The 19,024-nt window shown below is 42.6% G+C and overlaps 1 protein-coding gene across 1 annotated transcript in view; it reads right to left on the bottom strand.

The window, feature by feature from the left end:
• Positions 1-19,024, bottom strand: part of LOC140948106 (E3 ubiquitin-protein ligase HERC2-like) — a 54,300-nt gene that overhangs the window by 12,976 nt on the left and 22,300 nt on the right. The window contains exons 24-44 of the mRNA XM_073397333.1: positions 18,830-19,016; positions 18,217-18,402; positions 17,387-17,592; positions 16,543-16,696; positions 14,106-14,326; positions 13,338-13,559; positions 12,258-12,471; positions 11,733-11,956; positions 10,473-10,808; positions 9,240-9,539; positions 8,719-8,830; positions 8,383-8,602; positions 7,631-7,967; positions 6,680-6,877; positions 5,917-6,201; positions 4,844-5,160; positions 4,175-4,352; positions 3,477-3,730; positions 2,798-2,942; positions 1,544-2,257; positions 732-937 (exon numbers count right to left, since the gene is read on the bottom strand). Of these exons, the coding sequence (XP_073253434.1) occupies positions 732-937; positions 1,544-2,257; positions 2,798-2,942; positions 3,477-3,730; positions 4,175-4,352; positions 4,844-5,160; positions 5,917-6,201; positions 6,680-6,877; positions 7,631-7,967; positions 8,383-8,602; positions 8,719-8,830; positions 9,240-9,539; positions 10,473-10,808; positions 11,733-11,956; positions 12,258-12,471; positions 13,338-13,559; positions 14,106-14,326; positions 16,543-16,696; positions 17,387-17,592; positions 18,217-18,402; positions 18,830-19,016 (5,216 nt within the window). The remainder of the gene's footprint in view (positions 1-731; positions 938-1,543; positions 2,258-2,797; positions 2,943-3,476; positions 3,731-4,174; positions 4,353-4,843; positions 5,161-5,916; positions 6,202-6,679; positions 6,878-7,630; positions 7,968-8,382; positions 8,603-8,718; positions 8,831-9,239; positions 9,540-10,472; positions 10,809-11,732; positions 11,957-12,257; positions 12,472-13,337; positions 13,560-14,105; positions 14,327-16,542; positions 16,697-17,386; positions 17,593-18,216; positions 18,403-18,829; positions 19,017-19,024) is intronic.

Raw genomic sequence — 19,024 nt, 5'->3', positions numbered from 1 at the left:
GACACTTGTGATCTATAATCGAACAGTCGCACCATTAAATGGAATCTGTCAAAAAGACAGGATATGCGCTAGAAGGTAAAGGACTTCAGGGATGGGACCCCCTAAGATGGCATGAACGTTGTGGCTAGGCTCGACTTGTTCTATATGGTGTCAAACATCCTTTCAGTGGTAAAACTGGTTCCATCTCATTCAAATTATTTTGCCATTTCTGATTGGCTATAATACCCCAGGGGATTCTTCATGACCAGCTGGCGCTGACCAAAGTTGAAAGATGCGGAAATATACTATCGACACGACGGTATATTGCCAAAAATATACGATCGCAAGTTTGCTTCCGGGAAGCGGCGCGGTAACCTAGCTGTTTTGATGAGCTCAGAAATCAAGAAAATGGCGGAAGGCACCACGGCCGTCCGAAGACGAAATAGCAGAACTACAAACTAAAACTGAACTAAACTAATACAAGAATACGAGTCTAGAAGGAGGTAAGGATGTTAAGAACTTAGAAATATTTTGAATGAATGATAAAAAAAAAATAAAAATAACAATAACAATAAAATAATAACAGTAACATTGATCGGCCTTTATATGATATGAAGAGTTGTGCAGATCTCGGAGGCTTTTATGTACCCTTCTCTTTCTGCATCGATCTTCTCGATTCTTACTCAGCCTCATTCAATAATTTTTAAATATTTACAACACAGCTGAGGAAATGAAGGTAGCTTGGAAGTTACCTTCTCTCAGTTGAACTTTGTTTGTCAAATTCGACTCTGAGTCCCTCCGCCCCTGGTATCTTGACCACTCCAGTGGTGTTAGTATCGTCTGTGTACGGATGGCTACTCTCCTGTACCACGGGTTGGAAGTTACTGTGTATGCTGCTGTTATCTGTGGCCACGTCCTCTAGCTCTGTGATGCACAGCTCAAGAAGCATCGAAGCTATCTGCAAGTCAAAGTAGTAGTTTTCATCACAATTTCCTGAAGCAATACTGTAGCGGACACTTAGAATGGCGGGGAATGCGAACATAAAGCTAATTCAAGAAAGGTTGCTTCGGACATTGGGAATAGCCCATTTTCAGTTACAGTTGGAAATGAGGCTGGAGTTGACCTTGTTTTGATACAACCCTGCTTGCTTTATTATGTAAATCATGTTTTTGTTATTCTAAATAGTATTTTTTAAGCAAAATTTACATTAGAAAAGGAAGGAGGTCTGTATCAAAACAAGGTCACCCTCAGCCTCACGTTCACTAAAAGGCTAGGACACCAAGCCCACAACTGTAAAATGGCCTATTGCGCAGTGGGCACATATTGATTGGTGTTCACTGAAGCAAATAACGGCAGTGAGTTCCGTATGCCCAAATGGCCAATGGCCAACTATTGTTAATTCCCAGTACCCAAAGCAACCTTTATTGAATCAGCTATGTACGAAAAGAGTCAGTAAATCTGTTTTTTGTTTTTGCTTGCCTGTTTTCAGCTCTGAGGGCCCTTAAGGGTTCTATAACAGGGGTCAGATTTCGCGGTTAAATTACGTTATCAATGAATGACTCACTTCTGGTTTTGTTTGTGCCAAAGCCCTTAGGACTTCAGACAACACCTCTCTACCGTTTTCACCAGCTCTATCAGCTACAGCAAGCTTCAACAGCTCCACCAGAAGTCGCGAGTCATCTTGACCAAGGCTGATGGTGAACTCGTCCACTCCATCGATAAACGACTTCCGAGAACAACTCGCCACTGCTGTTAAGGTAGCGTCATCGAGGGAGGCTTCCGAACCAGAACCCAAGGACACGGCGTCATCATCTGTATCTGAAGGTTTGGAGTCGCCTCGAATGAAGGAATGCGGATCCATAAGCGATCGAACTACAGCATCACGCGAGTAAATAATTTGCAGGGCAGTCAAAATGTGGCCAAGCGCCTGCTGGCGTTCGTAATTAGAATTAAGCGAAAGCACGATTTTTGCCAAAGAAGGTCTGTGTCTGTGTTCCCCATACTCGTTGCTTTCTGCTTCGGCTGCAGCACTCTGCTCTTGGGAGTCTGGGCTGAGGCAAGACGCCCCCAGTGGATCTCGGGAAGTAGGAAACATGACAGGCTCGTGCGTTGCGGGCGCCGGGAAGTCAGACTCGGCCCAGGCCATACTATGAGAGGAGCCACACGCAACTCGATTGATTCTAAAATCTTCTAGTCCTAAGACCAGCTGTGGGCGGCGATTTACCGTTGTCGTACCATTCCCTTGTTGACCGTGGTCATTGTCACCCCATGCAAAAACCTTGCGTCAAAACAGAAAAAAAAGACATTTTAATATGTAACTAATAGAGCATGCTATCGATGATGACATTTCGATGACTAAACTACTGTCGGTCATTTTCGACTTTTCTACGAAAACGTTTTGTATGAGTTTTGAGTTTGTCGCCTGGTGTCCGTCAAAAAAATCAGGACCAAAACAAGTCAGTTCCCTCTATCTCGTTCAGTATGTTGACAACGGCTAATACTATTATTTATGACGTTCTTTTGAGTAGTATTGTTATAACAAGAGGTTAGTCATCTTCTACCGTGTGGCTTCAACCTTAAAATCTGATACTGAGACCCTACAGTGTGACCTGCTATTGAGCTAAGCTTCCAAATAATGCTGCTCACGTTTCAGCTCAAAGTGCATGTACTTTTATTTTACGAGTCTATCAAAGCTGCCAATCAGTACTCTCTCGTAATGCTAATTTTTATTCTTGCCTGTCAATGCACCGCCGCCAAGCAAGTTTCACTAGGGAAGGTGGTATCTACGGATTAGGAATAAATCATAGATTTCACTCACTTGTCCTTGTTCTGTAACAGCCAGACAGTGTAAAGCTCCCACAGCAACGTCCACAACTTTCTTGTCTTTAAGACCTTCCACCACTTGAGGCTTACGGACATGGGAGTCGTTGCCGTGGCCAAGGCGGAAGTAATCGCCCTTACCCCTACAAAAATGTAACACGGGTACTAAGTGTGTCTGATATTGCATAGCTCTCTTCGGTCATGATGGTTACCATCTAAGAGTTCAAGACGAACTGCTGCTAGCTAGCCGCAATAAAGTAAATATGCCGAGTTGGAGAAAAAAACAAAACAAACAAAAAAAAACTTCGTTTTACTAGGTATGTTAGCCAGAGGAAATGATGAATAATTTAGTACATGATATAAAGTTCAATATCCTTCTTGTAGTTTGTTGAGTAGGTAGAAGGAAATTTATCACCTAAAGCTTTGAATCTCGTCGTACAACAAATCTCACTATTTAGTCAGAACAGAGCCTGGTCAATCTAAAGATTCATTATCACTGTTCGACATTAAAAAGGCAGGGGCCCTCTACTTTAGCACTTGTTGATGGAAAAAAACATGCGTCATTGACTTTAGAGTACAGTACCGGATGGATATATTATACCCGACGCAAATTCAGAGTATAAAACGCAAAGCACGAAAATTTGCACTAAAATTTACAACTCATTTCCTTTCCATACCAGGTCCATACTTGTCCGGAGTTTGTGAGCGCGAGAGAGAATTGGGCACCACACAGAACCTTACAAACACCCTGTCCTTTGAGTTTCTCTACTACATGGGGTACACTGCAGCCCTCACTTCCACCTCGCCCCAGCTTTCCAAAGTCTCCATCTCCCCACGACCAAACGCAACCGTCGCTGGTGAGCGCGAGGGTCTGGGCGTCACGGCTTCCACAGGCAACGTCTATTGCATGCTGATTTGACAGAGAGCGAACCTGAAAATACCCCAGTAAAGTGTAAATTGAGTAATATCAGAAATGTATCGCCTGTGGAAAATCCTGAAATTACTAAGGTATAAACCGTAATACTATGCTACACCTCGCTTCTTCGAAGTAATATACAGCTATTCACAGCAAGACAGAGTTATGGACCACTAAAAAGAGATCTTCACCGTTATATAGTGACGATGGCTTTATTATTCTCTCCATTAAGAAAAAATGGTTATTTAGTAACAGTTACAATCAACGTAATCGACGCAAAAAGGCAAATCAAAGTAAGAATCTAAATTTAGGCATATCTTCACAGCACGACTCTAAAAGGTAGCCTTCAAATAAGCTACAGTCTTTACAGTTGTACTTCGTAATAGTTTGAGGGAGTAAGCCGAACGGCTCTGTATACAAAAGAAGGGTGCTGCCGTTCCCATTTGCGGCACACCTTACCTGTTTGGGCCTTAATTGTGTTTGGTTGTCTCCATGCCCCAGACGGCCATATTCACCAAGGCCCCAGGTAAAGAGTTCACCCGTAGACATGACAGCTGCACTGTGTGAACTGCCGCAAGAAATCTCTTGAACAAACTTGCTTTTAAGCGCCTCAACAAGCTGAGGTCGGTCGTAATTTCTGGGGTGCAAAATAAAAAGAAATCTTCTTTGAAACTAGAAAGAGTGGTAACGAAGCAGTAACTAAATAAGAATTAAGAAACAGGGTGAGATCAAGGCGTGCCTTTCGTGAGAAGCTGAAGACTTAAAAAAACTACTGTATCCAACAACTTATGTGCTAGTTGTCCGGGCCGTGTTAAAGAGTACGTTAACCCCGTGGTCACTAATCAAAAAAATAAATAAATGAACGAAAGCACGTAAACATTAATCGATCAATCACTCAGTCAACCAACCAACTAACCAATCAACCAATCAGTCAATCAATCAATCAATCAATCAATCAGTTAATCAGTGGAGCAATCATTGCAGTTTACGAGAGGGTTAGCAAAAGAAAAAACTCAATGCACTGATTCCTAACAGCAACAAAAATAACCTGTCAATTGAAAAAAATGACAAACAGTACGCTAAGTGTTTAACCTTTCTCGTATACTATATACTAACGTCGTTTCTTACATTTTATTGCCATGTCCAAGTTTTCCATCTTCTCCTTCTCCCCAAGAGAACAGTTTTCCTTCGATCGTGATGGCCATGGCATGTCGTCCCCCAGAATGCACTGCAACCTTCTTTACCACGAACGGACTTAAAGTGTCAATCTGTCGGGGCACAAGCACGTTACCGGATATGGGTCCCAGGCCTAAACGGCCGTTAGTGGACTCTCCACAAGCGAACACTTTGCCTTCCAAGGTTACAGCGAACAAACTTTTTGAGCCCCCACTGACTTGCTTGACTTTAAGACTCGATAAAACGTCGGACACTGATGGCATCTTGATCTAAATAAAAAGGTTAAAAAGAGATAAAGTCATTTATCAAACATTTGTAAGTTTTTCAGTGTTTGGGAAGCTGATAGTTCTTCTCGAGTTCTATCAAGATGGAAAGAAGACGTCCTATCTGGTTTTAGTTGCTGTCAGAAATAAGCCAGTCACATCCTTCTAGTTAAGCCTGTCCTAGTCATTCACATAGTTTATTCGTTCACTATACAATATCCATCTCCATTTTTTCTTCATCTCCTCGCCAGTTTAAGCTGTCCCATTAAAGTACAAATCCCGTAATGTCCTTCATAAAAACTACTCACTTCATCTCCTATTTAAAACAGGTATGTTTTTCATTTTCCCGGCAGTGTCCTCTGTTAACTTAAGCAGTGTCCCATATTAACTTACACTTCCCATGTACCATTTCAATCCCCCAAGTTTACATACGCAGGCCCTTTACTACTCCAGCCGCAACCTACAACAGAGGTCAAAAAAACTTGGGACACTGTGGAAAAACCCTTCCAAGGGCTTCTTACAAAGCCCTCTGTCTGCTCCAAAGACAAATTTTTTGATCGGCTTTGCTTCATCTCTTCATCCACTCTTACCACTACAGGAATGTTGTGCCCCAAAATGGAATCATTTCTAACCAGTTTGTTCAAGATTAAACACTGTTTGTTATAAGAGTGGGAGGTCTTTAGTTTAAATAATATCACTGGGAAGGTCCCAACACTTTTGACCTCCATTGCATATTAGGCCAGTAACGTCACGTCGACCTACCTTGGATCCTTTCAGACCTCCCAACTGATCCTTATCATTAAGACCCCACACAAACACCTTGACTTGCCCTTCCGGTGTTGGTTCCACGGTGGTTGCAGGCTTTCTCCTCAGCGCTCTTCTCCGTCTGGCTGCTTCATCCTCTTCGTCTAACGCTAGGAAGGAAAAGCTGGCGGCCATATCATCTTCATCCGCTTTAGCACGAGCCGTCAGACTGATTCCATGAATCTTGCAATCGATACCACTACTCTTACACTGCCGGATGCCGATCTCTAAGAAGCGGTATTCCTGCAATGTAACAAAGTTAGCGAGTCAGGCCCCGTTTACTGTATATGGAACTCCTCGTTAGAAGAGTCACTCGCCTACCCAAGCTACCTTAGGCGAGCCAACTTTTCCTTCATTTCCTTACAAAGCGTGGCAAACTTTTACGTGGGAACAAAACGTGGGCTCGGCTAGAAGACGGGTCATCCTTTTTCGACGATAAGGTCACCCTTCAAGATGGCCCAACTTTTCTCCTTATAAACACTTTGACTCGCCCAGTCGGGCTAACTCGGTCAAGGCGAGACAATCAGAGCACGCGCGAGCGCTGCTGCCTCGGGCGAAGGGGTCAAATTTGTTCTCTCATAAATGTTTGCTTATGTTCACTCAGCTGGGAGGCAGACCCTCTTTTTCAGGACAGTTTTTCTACAAATCACAGACGACTTTGGGAGGAAAGGGTAGAACCTATTTTCAGTATTTAAATGAGAAACACAAAAACGCCACTCGCCTCTGGGGCGTCTTCGAGTAGGGTGACAATGGAATCCGTGGCACTGATATGAACAGTTTTAATTTCCTTCAGCATCTGAATGCTGTCCCCAGCTGAAATGACCACCACAGACGGCATGTAGCTACTGTCTGAAGGATCCACTTTCATGGTCAACCGTTGGATTAAAAGATCGGGATACAGCTCCATGCGTATCCAGTGCTGTTTAAGAGAAAACACAATAAATAATAAACTTCGCAAGTGAAAACAAGAGGTAACAAGCCTTTCCTTACATAGCTTCCGCCCAAGACGTTCTTTTGGCTTGTCACGCAATCCTTTGTGGGGAAGGAACGCGTGACGAAACCCTGAGAAAGTCTGTGTAGGAGGCTATCCCTTCTATTGATGACCTTAGCAGACTTTCCCCATCTCTCAGGTGTGGACTGCCACTGATAAATCAAGGAATAGGGTACGTCTGCGTCTCTGCCAAAATTCGGAACAACACACTTGTGCGAGTTCGGGGAAGATTTTGGCGACGGAGCCGCCATCGCACGAGAACATTCCTCGCGGGATGGCGTTCCGCCGTCGCCACCAAAATTTCCCCCGAACTCGCACAAGCGAGCCGGCTATCGGCACGATGACTTTTGGAGCAGACAGGTGCAGATTGTCCTGTATTATAGCTGTAATTTGACACTAACCTATGCATAAAATCCGATGCCGAATTAAAATGAAAAAGATGAGGAAGAAGGAGAAGAAAAGAAAAGATAAACGGAAAACGAAAAAACTAGAGTCTGCCTAGCCTGAGGAAATTGCTGACATTTCACGACCCCGCCAACGGGTTTCCTTCCTCGCGAAATGACGTCTGATAGCGTGTCGCTACCCAGATCTGGGGTAGTGCTTCTGATAGGTTGGTGTCTTCACGACACGTTGGCTCTTCCCTCAGGCTAGAGTTTGCCCTATACGTTTTTCCGCTTTTACCTTTCCCTGGGATCCTGCAGACTGCCAATACGACTCCGTACCATCAATCAATCTGCCCGCTTGGCTTTCACGCGAGGACACCGTAAGGTTCTTTACCAGCCGGTCCCATTCTTTGACGATATGCTCCGGGCCACTAAATCCCCCGGAAACTATCTTTTTCTTTCCCCGGCCCGCTTTTCCAGCGTTGACCGGGATGCTGCTTGGCTCCTCAAAGCGGTGGAAGGAATGGCGATGGTTACGGCGCAGTCTGAAGCAAGTGTCACAGTAGTTGAAATCTGGACATGACTTGCACTTGTAGCGAGGACCTTCGATCGGCTCCATATGACAGCCATCACACCTAAGACAAACAGTTCAAAGACGAGAGAGCGGTTTCCCATCGAGCATCATTGTTATAGGTAACGAAAGGATCGCTAATCCAGACTGTGTGTTAAGGGGGAGGGGGAAGGTACACGATAGGAGGCAGGGGGCGTTTATTCATAAATTGTGCTGAAAGAGGGGGGTTCATTCAGAACTTGTGATAAAGTGGGGGGAGGGGGGAGGGGCTTAATCAGACCTTGAAATGAGAGTCGAGGGAATAGTGCTCATTTTAAAAAGAACCGTGATTTACGCCGGCGACCTCTAATAACCATTCTGTTTTGCTATGTTAGTTAGCTGTACCGTTGAGGTTATTAGCCAAATATTCTGAAAAGAGAAGCCAGATTTTTTATGTGTTCTCATCAACACCCGGACATCGTCTGTTTCAAACCACCCACCTTATGCGAGGATGTGTTGCAGGTACGACTTCCATCTCAGCGATTAGCCCAGTCCAGTTGGTTTGCTGTGGGAAGTCTACCTTGACATCTTTACCGTTTGGACTGATAGACACCACAGTCCCCACGCTGCCATGGTTCACAGATCCCCACTTGTATTTGGGCGTGGTCACGGAGGCTTTGACCCGTACACGGTCACCAACTTTGATCAGCTCACGCCGGGCTGCAAAAGAGCAAAATCGTGAGATTTTATAATTATCTGAATCTCACAACGAAACTGCAATCCTGCATCCTGGTATATCAAAGTCTCACAATCTTTTAAAACACAGAGAGTCTTACCATAGGAGTCGTGTCCTAACAGTTCCACATGCACGTATCTCACCCAGTAAGTTCCGTTCTTTTTCTGCCAATCACCTTGTACGTTTAGATCATGAAGACCATCACGGTCGAGCTGAAATAAACGACACAAAGACTAAACCATTTCACTCAACGAGTCAGATATGGAGACTGCTGGCAGATACTATTCTGCCGCATGGTGAGTCGGGTGAGGAAGGGGGCAGGACTTAGTGGATTACAGGAAACTGAAGTTTCAATGCCTAACGTTACTGTTAAAAAAGTACCATTACTTGACCATTATTTACTGGACTATTATTTATGGGATTTAATTGATGTGGAGACATCAGACATGGGCTGGTTTTCATAAAATTATCCAGTCATAATCGTCCAAAAAGACCAAGGGGATGAAGGCGATCCAGATTATCATAGGGAAATCCGTCAGGTTTAAGTCCTAAAATGTAATGGTATAAATCTAGCGATACCAACACCATGAGCATGCTTTCGAGAAGAACAGAAGCACGTACCTTGATAACCCGCCCTACGTCTCCCTCGTGCACCTCCTCGTAAGTTCTACAGCAGCGCACCATCATGCCCACCTGTATGTTGTCTCGAACATACCGCGCGTATTCATCGTTACTTGACAGATCACTGCGCCGCTTGAACTCAGTAGGCAGAGCAAACGTCTCGCCTTCACTTGAGCTACTATCTGTGTCGCTGGTGGACAATGCATCGCTGTCATCATCATCATCATCATCACCGTCTGAGGAGTCACCGCTGGATGATAACTCTGGTGGCGCTTCTTGTCGGTCTGGGCGCTCAGGAACCTGTCAATCGAAGTGCAATAATAACAAAAAATAGTAAATATCCACCGCTTTCAGTCACTGACTCGCTATTATAGCCAAGATCAGTTTTGCTTCCCTAAAACAGGATTCAGAAATTTAAGGAAATATCGTCAAACGACCTTGTCACCTGACACAGGGTTCAACTTTGTGTTTATTACTTGGTGTTACTGTAGCGTGCCATATTTAATATTGAAGTACGCCACTCATCAGGTTACAGGTTGACTTTAGGAGACTGCGGGCGTTCTAGCTCTTCTCGTCTCGATCTAGCTCTGATCACTAGATGAGTAGACCTTTACACGTTTTTTTTTTAACTTTTGACGAGGACAAGTTAGGGAAAATCTGTCAACTCCGCTGGAAAAAGCGCCTTTAAATTAGTAAAACTGCCAAATTAGAAAGTGATTTGTTGAAAAATAACGAAGATGTAGTTCCTCAAAGTCGTAAGATTTCAAGGGCGTTTGTATGGTGGGGAGCAAAAATTTGCCCCCCACCATACAAACATCTGCAAATTTTCGCAATGCGGAGCTCTATCTTCGGACGCTTGAGACGTGTCACTTTCAACCTTGCCAATTTTACTTACTTTAAGGCGCTCTTTCCAGTGGTGTTGACGGATTTTCCCTATTGGGTCCATATCAAAAGTTGAAAAAACCATGGCAGGGTCTATTGCTTCAGGGTTAAAAAAAAAACAACAGACGGGTCCTCGCCTAGCCTCCCACGCAGGCGTTTTTAAGGAAGCTTGTTTTTCGTTTTTCGTTTGTGGGGAGGGATGAAAAACAAGCTCCCCTAAAAACGCCTGCGTGGGAGGCTAGTCCTCGCCCCGCCTAAGCCAAGAATGTTTCAACAGTTTAATTAAATTCCTTTTCCTATAAAAAAGTTACCATTATCGCCTTGATTATTATTTATGACCAAATCATTCACCTCAATATCAGGATGGTCAATAAGCCAAGCTACAACTAACTCGGCCCTGGGCTCCTCCTCATCCGCCAGTTCTTTCAGTGCATACTCCGCACGGCTTCTAGCGAATCCCATTTCTACCAGTTGTTGCACCAACGGTGGGGGAGGGGGTGGAGTGGGTTTCCTTGTTCTGGCCTTCTTTTTCTGCAAATGCTTTGATTTGGAAGTTTTCCTGGAGGTGGAGGACTGGGGTGGAGGCCTCTCTTGCTCGGGTCCAGTCTCTGACACAACTGGTGTTGGAGGCTCGGCTGGGCGGCTTGCCTCGTTGGCAAGGAATTGACAAGCAGCAAGGGCTGCGGCCTAATTCATAGGTAAAATCAAACAGATTGAGTAACACAAGAGACGGATACTTTAGTGACTATCAAAGCAAGAGTACTATGATACTTATCAAGGTGGCAAGCCAAACATAACAAACTAGAAACTTAAAGTGGCCTAGGAAACCACTATGTTCCAAAAAACAACTTCTACCATGCCTACATGTTACTGCCTTCTAACCAAATCCGTTTCGTCTCTCCTTTCATCTTTTAATTCAGTAATCCCAGCGAGGTTTAAATAAGAAAGATATAATTTGCACAAGAAAGGGATCTGGAAGTGATAACAGAATGACGTCATCGTGTAAATGGACTTTTAGCTCCCTCAGTAAATTAAGGAGATACGTAATGCAGCTGTACGCTATTAGTCTGGACGAAATCCTACGAGGTGGCCATTCAAATGTGACATCTTGAGTTTTCTTTTCTTGTGGAATTTTTTTTTCCCCAGCATTTTACAGAATGGACAATTGAGATAATTCTGCAACACTTGGGGCCGGTTTTATACGGAATTTAGCCAGTGTTAAACAAAATCGCGTTCTTATACATTTTCAATTTGTCCAACACTTTTATGTGATCACCGTTCATATCGTGAACACTTTCATGAAAGCATATAGCGAAGAGTAGAAAGGCACTGATCTTCTTAAAATAACTTACTAAGGAAGAGATTTGGAGGTCCAAAGATTTCTTAACCGCGGCAAAAGTTACACTTCATTCAAATAACCGATCCTTGGTGTTTAAAGGATACAGTCAACTCTCTCTAAGACGGACACCTTTGGGAACGACACTTAGTGTCCATCTTATAGAGAGTCAAATAAAGAAAGAAAAGAAAGGGACCAACTCTAGGTGTCCGTTTTACAGAGGGGTCCTCTAAGAGAGAGAGAGTCGACTGTAAATGCTTAAGGCTGAAATGTACCTCTAACTCTTCCCTATCGAAGAGGGCCTTGATAGGTGAAGGTTTGATAGCAGAACACATAAGTTGCTGCAAGGAGAATGTGCTGCTGCCACCATCTGAGCTCTCAGCCTGATGATTAAGGATTTGTCTCAAGTTGTCCTGCCTACTACAGAGCACACGAGCAGCCTTCAGAAGACCAAGGGTAATCTGCTGCTGTCTAAGCAATGCCGTGTCCACATCTTCGCCTAAACAGAAACAAAATGAAATAAAGTTGAACCTTCATTAAGCGGCCACTCTCGCAGTAACGGCAAAGGGCCGCATTATATCCAACGTTGCAAACACCAAAAGTGGAATTTGAAAACTGTTAGGCTAACAAGTTTTTTAAAAAACTATATTATTGATCCATTTCAATCTTCTTTGAACTTGTCCATCCGTGACTTCGAGTACAACAAGAGAGCACTGTTAACTCAATCTTCGGTTGTTGTTCAGCGTGCTTTAAAAGCGACACTCAGAGAAAGGCAGTTTTCCCTATCATCGTATACTTACCACCCATTTTAGGGGGGATGAGTGGTCTAACAGGGGGACACCTCGCAGATCCCTCCACTCCATCCTCTCCTGGCACTGCTGGCAGCTGGAAGTCCTCTTGATCTCTTTCCACAGTTTTCTTCCCTGTCCCAGCCAGTCTCACAAGTGAAGCCCAGATCCCCAATGACGCATCCGACATTGGAAGATTATCCGCTGAAAACGGGATAACCGGGACCTAACAAGAAAATGTTTTGCAAAATATCGCAAACCTTAAATGAACAATACGCAAATTAACCTTTTTAACACCAATGAAATGGGGGGCACCAATGAAATGCTAGTATTCAACTAAGAACTAAAGTCACGCTTCAGGCAATTCTCTATTGATCATTCTTAATATTCTTTTCAAAAATTTAACCTGAGAAAACAGCCGACATTTCGCGACGTCACCAATGGTTTCCCTGCAAAATACAGTGACGTCTGAGGAACAAGCGCAGAAATTCTAATGACGCGTTGCTACACAGTTTGGGTAGTGCTTCTGATTGGTTGAAAATTTCCTTCATAATCATCCAATAGGAAGCACTACTAAGAACTAGGTAGTGACGCATCATAAGAATGAAATTTCTGCGCTTGTTCCTATAAGAAGTCATTTCACGGGTAAACCAGACTCGCAGTGGTTGCGTCAAGAAATGTCCGCGGTTTTCTCACACTAGAAAAATTTTTAACAGCTGGTTGTCCTGTGTTGTTCGTTTCTGCCCCACAGGTGACGCCAAATGTCGACCAAAATGTTTCTTTTAAGTTATATCCTTTGAAGGCGGTGTTGAGTGTTTCTGTTTCAAGTTCACTTAAGATAACTTTATTCTTGGATTCCATCGTATTCAGGAAGCACCTTAAGCTTACTTGCTGACAGAAAGCAGCACCACGCAATCCCTCTAAATTTAATGGTTTGATGTATCAAATCTACATTATTTCTGTAATTTGAGATGTAAGGTTCTATGTTTAAGTAGCGCTTGAATTAAATACAGAAAATTAGTTGTGTGTCAAACGTTCGTGGTGAACTCTTGGCAACGAACCACAACATTTGGCGCTCAGTTATTTCCTTACCGGTTTAACCTGTGATATCGAGCATATCTTAGCCTTCTGTTGACCTTCACACTGCACAGTAACTTTTCCATTGGGAGCGATTCTACAAACTGTCCCAGATCCCCACTCCTTATGCTGCACCAGTCCCCCAAGCCTAGGCCTGCTGTCCACACCACCGATAACCGCTAACACGGCCATCACTGGACCCTGGTTCACTGGCTCCTCTGTTGCCTTTTCAGAATCCTGCATTGAAGACAAAACAACACAGGATTCCTTAATTCCTTAGTGCTGGTTTTTAGTGTCATGTTACAAAATATAAATCCCAACAACCAAACATATAAAGTCAGCAACCAGAGAGATAAATAAAGAGAAATAAAGTCAAGGCTTTCACTGGCGGACAACCCTGGAAAGCAAAAGTATAAAAAACACACGATCCGCAAAGTTAAACTGGGCTGTCGTTAAGGCGGCAGTAACCAAAGCTTTCCGTTGACAAGAGTGAGCACTTTGACTTAAAGCAAACAGTCTCGCTAAGATTATAGTGCTACTAAACCCAAAAAGATTCTAGCCAAAAATTGCAGTAAATTACTAGTTCGATATCTAATTATAGAGACTTTTTTCGAACGCGAACATGGCCAAATTGCGCGCAAAATTATCGAAAAAATGCTTAACCTAAGTTTACAGTTTTTCATGGAGACGCCAAGTTGTGGACAAGATGCACTTGACATGATGAATTACAGGAAACGTGCAATTTCAGTACAAAAAACATAACAAAAGGCAAGAAACGCAAACCTGTGTGATTTGTTCTTCTCGAACTGACTCGTCTGATGTTACCATAGTAACGACACTTTTCAGCTGAGCACCGATAAACTCGTTCACTAATGGGTTCCAGGCCTCTAAAGTATGGAGCTTGCGTATTAGCGCCACTAACTCTTCCGCTACGGTACTACTGTATGTCGCTGAAACTGAGGCTGGGATTCTTGGCTTCCGCTTACTTTTACGACTTTTTTCTCCTGAAACGCACACATAAGAAAGATGTATGAGAAGTGTCCACTTATATTTTAAAGCTCTTAAACGTAACAAAATAGGAAACAACAACAACAACATACGACTGACACTCAATAAATCATGCAATCAATTTCCGGATTAGCGTACGTATGTACTCAACCCTCCAAGTTGCGACCATTTTAGTCGCCATGGCGCCTAAAATTTTGGAACTGGCGACTTGATTTGGAGAATAGTTGCCAAGCTGGCGACCATGAAGAATAGGTTCGTGTTGTGGCGTATTGAAACAGAAATGGTAATCACTTCTACTGAAATATGAAGAACATTTATTCTAGCTGATTTGAATTCCATTATTTTTTTACTTTTCCGTTGAAAAACATGCTAAATTGAAAACTTAAAAAAGTCTCAGAGCTAAGCGTTTTAAAAATGAACATCAATGAAACTTGACTTGCATTCGTTCGCCTAATAGCCTTCAGTCTGTTGCCTTGCACGTGACATTTTAACTTTTGACACGTGACAGATGGCACGCAATCGAAGCGCCTTGGTTGTCGACAGTGACGATTTCTTCGATATCTTAGGAATGCTTGTCTAGCCAAGTTCGGTGGTTTTTTAACTGAACAACATATTATAAATATTTTTGAATCAATACTGAAACAATCTAATAACATGAAGAGGGAAAGCTAAATTGGTGCAAATTCAACACAGAACATTATGCGATAACCGTAACATGTGAACCGTGCTGCGAGTTGAATCGCGGTTTTGTAAACAAAAGCGATAATTGTAAGCGAAACTAAACATCGCAAAACTGACAGCTTATGGTTGTTGCAAAAAATGTTTTTTTAAACACCTGTAGCGATGATAAAGGAAAGAGAAAATTTTTTTTATTTCGTAGGCGGCATTTTTGTTTGGGTTCCTTTCAACTGATTGGGAAAAACATTTTTCCCAGTACAACTCGTTGCGAAATTTTCACGCGTGCGATGTTATCTCTGTAAAGCAATGATTTCATTTAGAAAACTTGTCAATCTTCCTATACTCTCCTGCCTTTGTCAGGCTTTCGCAATGTCTAGCGATATTAAAAACGACCTTTTAAATCTCCCAAAATATTTGTTAGTTGGGGAAACAAGTTCATCATCAACAAAAGTCGCAAAAGAAATGCGAAACAAATATCAGAAAAAAATAGGTCGCCTATCAAGTTGCGACTGGGAAATTTTGAAAACATTAACAGAGGATGAGTTAAGTTCTGCTCTCATATACCAACTGGGGATTATATAGAAGGATTGAAGGCCCTAAAGACAAATGGAAATGGTAATTGTCTTTACAATTCCGTTTCAGTATTGATTCAAGGAGATGAATCTGCAACCCTTATTCTCAGACTATCAGTAACTAATGCCTTACACAATAAACGAGTAATTTATATGACAGTGCTGCATTTTAAGTTAAACTTGCTAACTGCTTTTGTTAATGACAATTTTGATATATTAAGTCATTAATATAATTTGGCGCCTAAAAATTTCCCCTGGCGACTAAACCCAAAGAGCTGATCGCCAAATGGCCACTGAACAAAAATTTTAACTTTGAGGGTTGGTACTACAAGAGAGTCCTTAGTAGCAGTGTGCGACAAGGTTTTTATTTGTGCACCAGGGGGATAAATATGTTCACATTTTCATCGCTCGTGGAAACAATTTCCGCGCCGGAGATATTTGGACAAATAGGACAAACTCAGAGAGGTTACAAAGCTGGTGTTGGTGTCCTTCGCAAAGGACAAAGGAGATCATGGAGAACGGAAAAAAATATTCAGTCTGATTGTCTGAAAAATATTCAAAGATGCCCCTCGACTACCTTTATGAAGAAATTCAACAAGAAAACTGGTCTTTCAAGACCAAAAAATTTGTCCATAATGGTGACAGTTCGTTAGAGTGAGACAAACATGCGAATTTTTTCCATGAACTTGTGCGTCTATCCGTATTGGCCATGTAAATAGAGGCCTTTAGATTCGAGGAGCGGGGGCGACTGTGAGGACGAGATAGACATCCTGAGCTACTAAGTATTGAGAAAATCTCCCTCTCGCAGTCATTCTCGTCTTAGAATTTACATATCTTTAACGCGAGATGCCTGCAAGGCGAAGGTTGACTGTACCTACCACCTACCAAAACAAGACCAAAACCAACTGGGTCAGAAAAGGGGATTAAAGTGAGATATGATTTTAGCCAGACGCAAAACAAACCTGAAGGAGGTTGAATAGGCAGACTTCCGTGACAAGTCATCAAGACTCTTCCAAGTAGAGCAAAAAGTTTAGCTACAACTTCAGACATCCTGGATGATTCCTTTGTTACATCCCATGAAGGCAGAACAGCTCTCAGCAACCGCATGGCAAGAATCTGTTGGTGGAAGCCGAGAATCAAGTTATCATTCGATGCAAATTTTTCTTCCTTTTCATTGGACGAGACCTGCCAATAACTGCCTACAAATAATGGTCTGCTCATGCGCAATATCGTCCAACTGTGTTTGGCTGCTGGCTGTATTTCGCTTTTCTCCTTCTTGAGATCGCTGTTGCGTGAAATAATTCGCAAATAATTGAAAAAAGACATGGTCATCGAATGATAAAACAATTATTGAACTCGGTTGCCGCCAAATGTCGTGATTTGTCAATGTCTCGCACATTAATTAACTGCTCACCACTGACAAATCACGATATCTTGCTCAACTTCATCCAATTATTATTAATTGCCGTTTTTTAAAATATTAAACAGCGAAAACAACAAACAAACTAAAAAAGAAAAAAAGTTCTCTGTATCCGTACATTACGATATGTTTAAAGACAGTACAAGCGGCTTAAAATTCAATATTCTGTATATAGTAATAACAAACGTTTCACTTCTTTTTCTCAAAAAATTACTTAGCATTCAGCAAATTTCCGAAACAGTTCAAAAGAGCATTTAAAAAGAATCCAAATAACTAATCATTGGTTTTAGAAAACTGGTGCACAATCCCGAAATATTTCACGGTGTTTGGATTTCTACGAAAACACCTTCTCTAGGGTTGGGTATAATAAATACAGGAGTTATTACCTGCCGAGGCAAATTGGCTGTAGACGCAGTAGGAAGTAGCGTTTCTTCGCCAGGAAGCGATCCCCTCACCACCCTGAGCAAAAGAGACACCCAATGAGGGGTACTGAGGGAGCAGCAAATGACCGGTGACACTGTAATACCCCGTATGAAACCAAGCTTGGCCCAGTCTCTGTGCTGTTGAGCCATAACAACGCTACTACCTTCGCCTTTTAAGGAAATAAAACAGAAAGCAATTGTCAGTGTTAGACGAGCCATTCCATTTTGACAAGGAGGAAGAGATTTACGGGCCTTATAGTAACTAGAGCCGAGATTGTCTTCTGATTATCCTTTGAAGACTGCTGGATACCTTTCCCATTGAAAAGCCGGGGCACGATCTCCAGTCTAACGGTTACATTTTAACATTTTCCCCAAAGATATTGCATCACTTTGTTTCTACAAGTAATAAAGTCAGAAGAATCAAAAGAGCAAATTAGTAGACTTACAAAGACGATAATCAAGTTGCCGAAAAGAGGGAACACTTAGCTCGGTGCATTTATCTTTTACCCAGAAAAAGAGAAGTTACTTAAAAAACGCAGAGTTCTTTCAAAGACTAACTTCGAGATGTCGGGATGTTGGATGGAGTGGAGTGTTTGATATGGGGTTTCAAAATGAACAATAATTACTGTAGAAATTCAACGTTAACGTTCGTAAACATTTGATTGTTATTACGGTCCGATTTTCAAACTTCCAATTTCTCATGGAGTATTCATTAGTTCGGAAATTATTTTGAAATAGGATCCCCTAAAGTTAATGAAGATAGACACTACCACCTGGTTTCAGCAGATACTAACCAGTTGTACTTGCATCCAGTAGATTACGCAAAAGACTGCTAACAGTTCTGACGCTTTCTATTTGCAAACTGTTGGCATGGAGACCACAGCCAATGGCCAGTGCTTGCAGTAAACACACACAAGAGTGACGTATCAGGACGGTGGGGTGGGTGGACTGGATTTCGGTCTTCTCTTTCTTTGAATCATCTGACAAAAAAGGAGAAACTCATTTGGGTACTTACCATTTACCTACCGCTGCACATGATGCCCGGGGAGATAAAACACTTAAGATAAAGAATATTACTTGGCAGATCAATATTTGCACAGTTCTTAAAGAAATCAAGAGTCAAAATTGTGCCTTAAGTGTCTGTTCTGTTCGACTAAAATAGTGACCTGGCAGGTCATATGAACATTTCACCCTTTAAGCCCTAAGAGAGATTAGCATCAAATTTCTCCCTGTAATACCAATGCTTTGTAAAACAGAGTGGTCATGAGAATTACGGACATGATTACACAAGACGAATTTCCTTGATATTTTATCAACTTCTCCCCACTACTTCTGCAGGAAATGAACAGGGGCAACATATGAGAATTCAAATTTTGATCTTACTCTTTAAAGAGCTAAAAGACCTACCTTTCATGGCTTCCTCCTCTTCTTCGCTGCTCTCTGGCACGGGAGGCGGTCCTGCCAGCTTTAGATCATACTTCCCTTCTTTGCCCATGCGGTATGAGTTGGTGCTGCCAGTGTCCCACTGAATACGCACCCAGCCATCTTCTCCGAGCTCCCCAATAACACGGCCCTCACTAGGTGGAGGTCCGTCCTGCGAAA

The sequence above is a fragment of the Porites lutea genome, chromosome 9 (assembly GCF_958299795.1).
Source record: "Porites lutea chromosome 9, jaPorLute2.1, whole genome shotgun sequence".
Lineage (NCBI taxonomy): Eukaryota > Metazoa > Cnidaria > Anthozoa > Scleractinia > Poritidae > Porites > Porites lutea.
The sequence above is the reverse complement of the archived record's forward strand: the minus strand, read 5'-3'. Positions and strand labels throughout refer to the sequence as shown.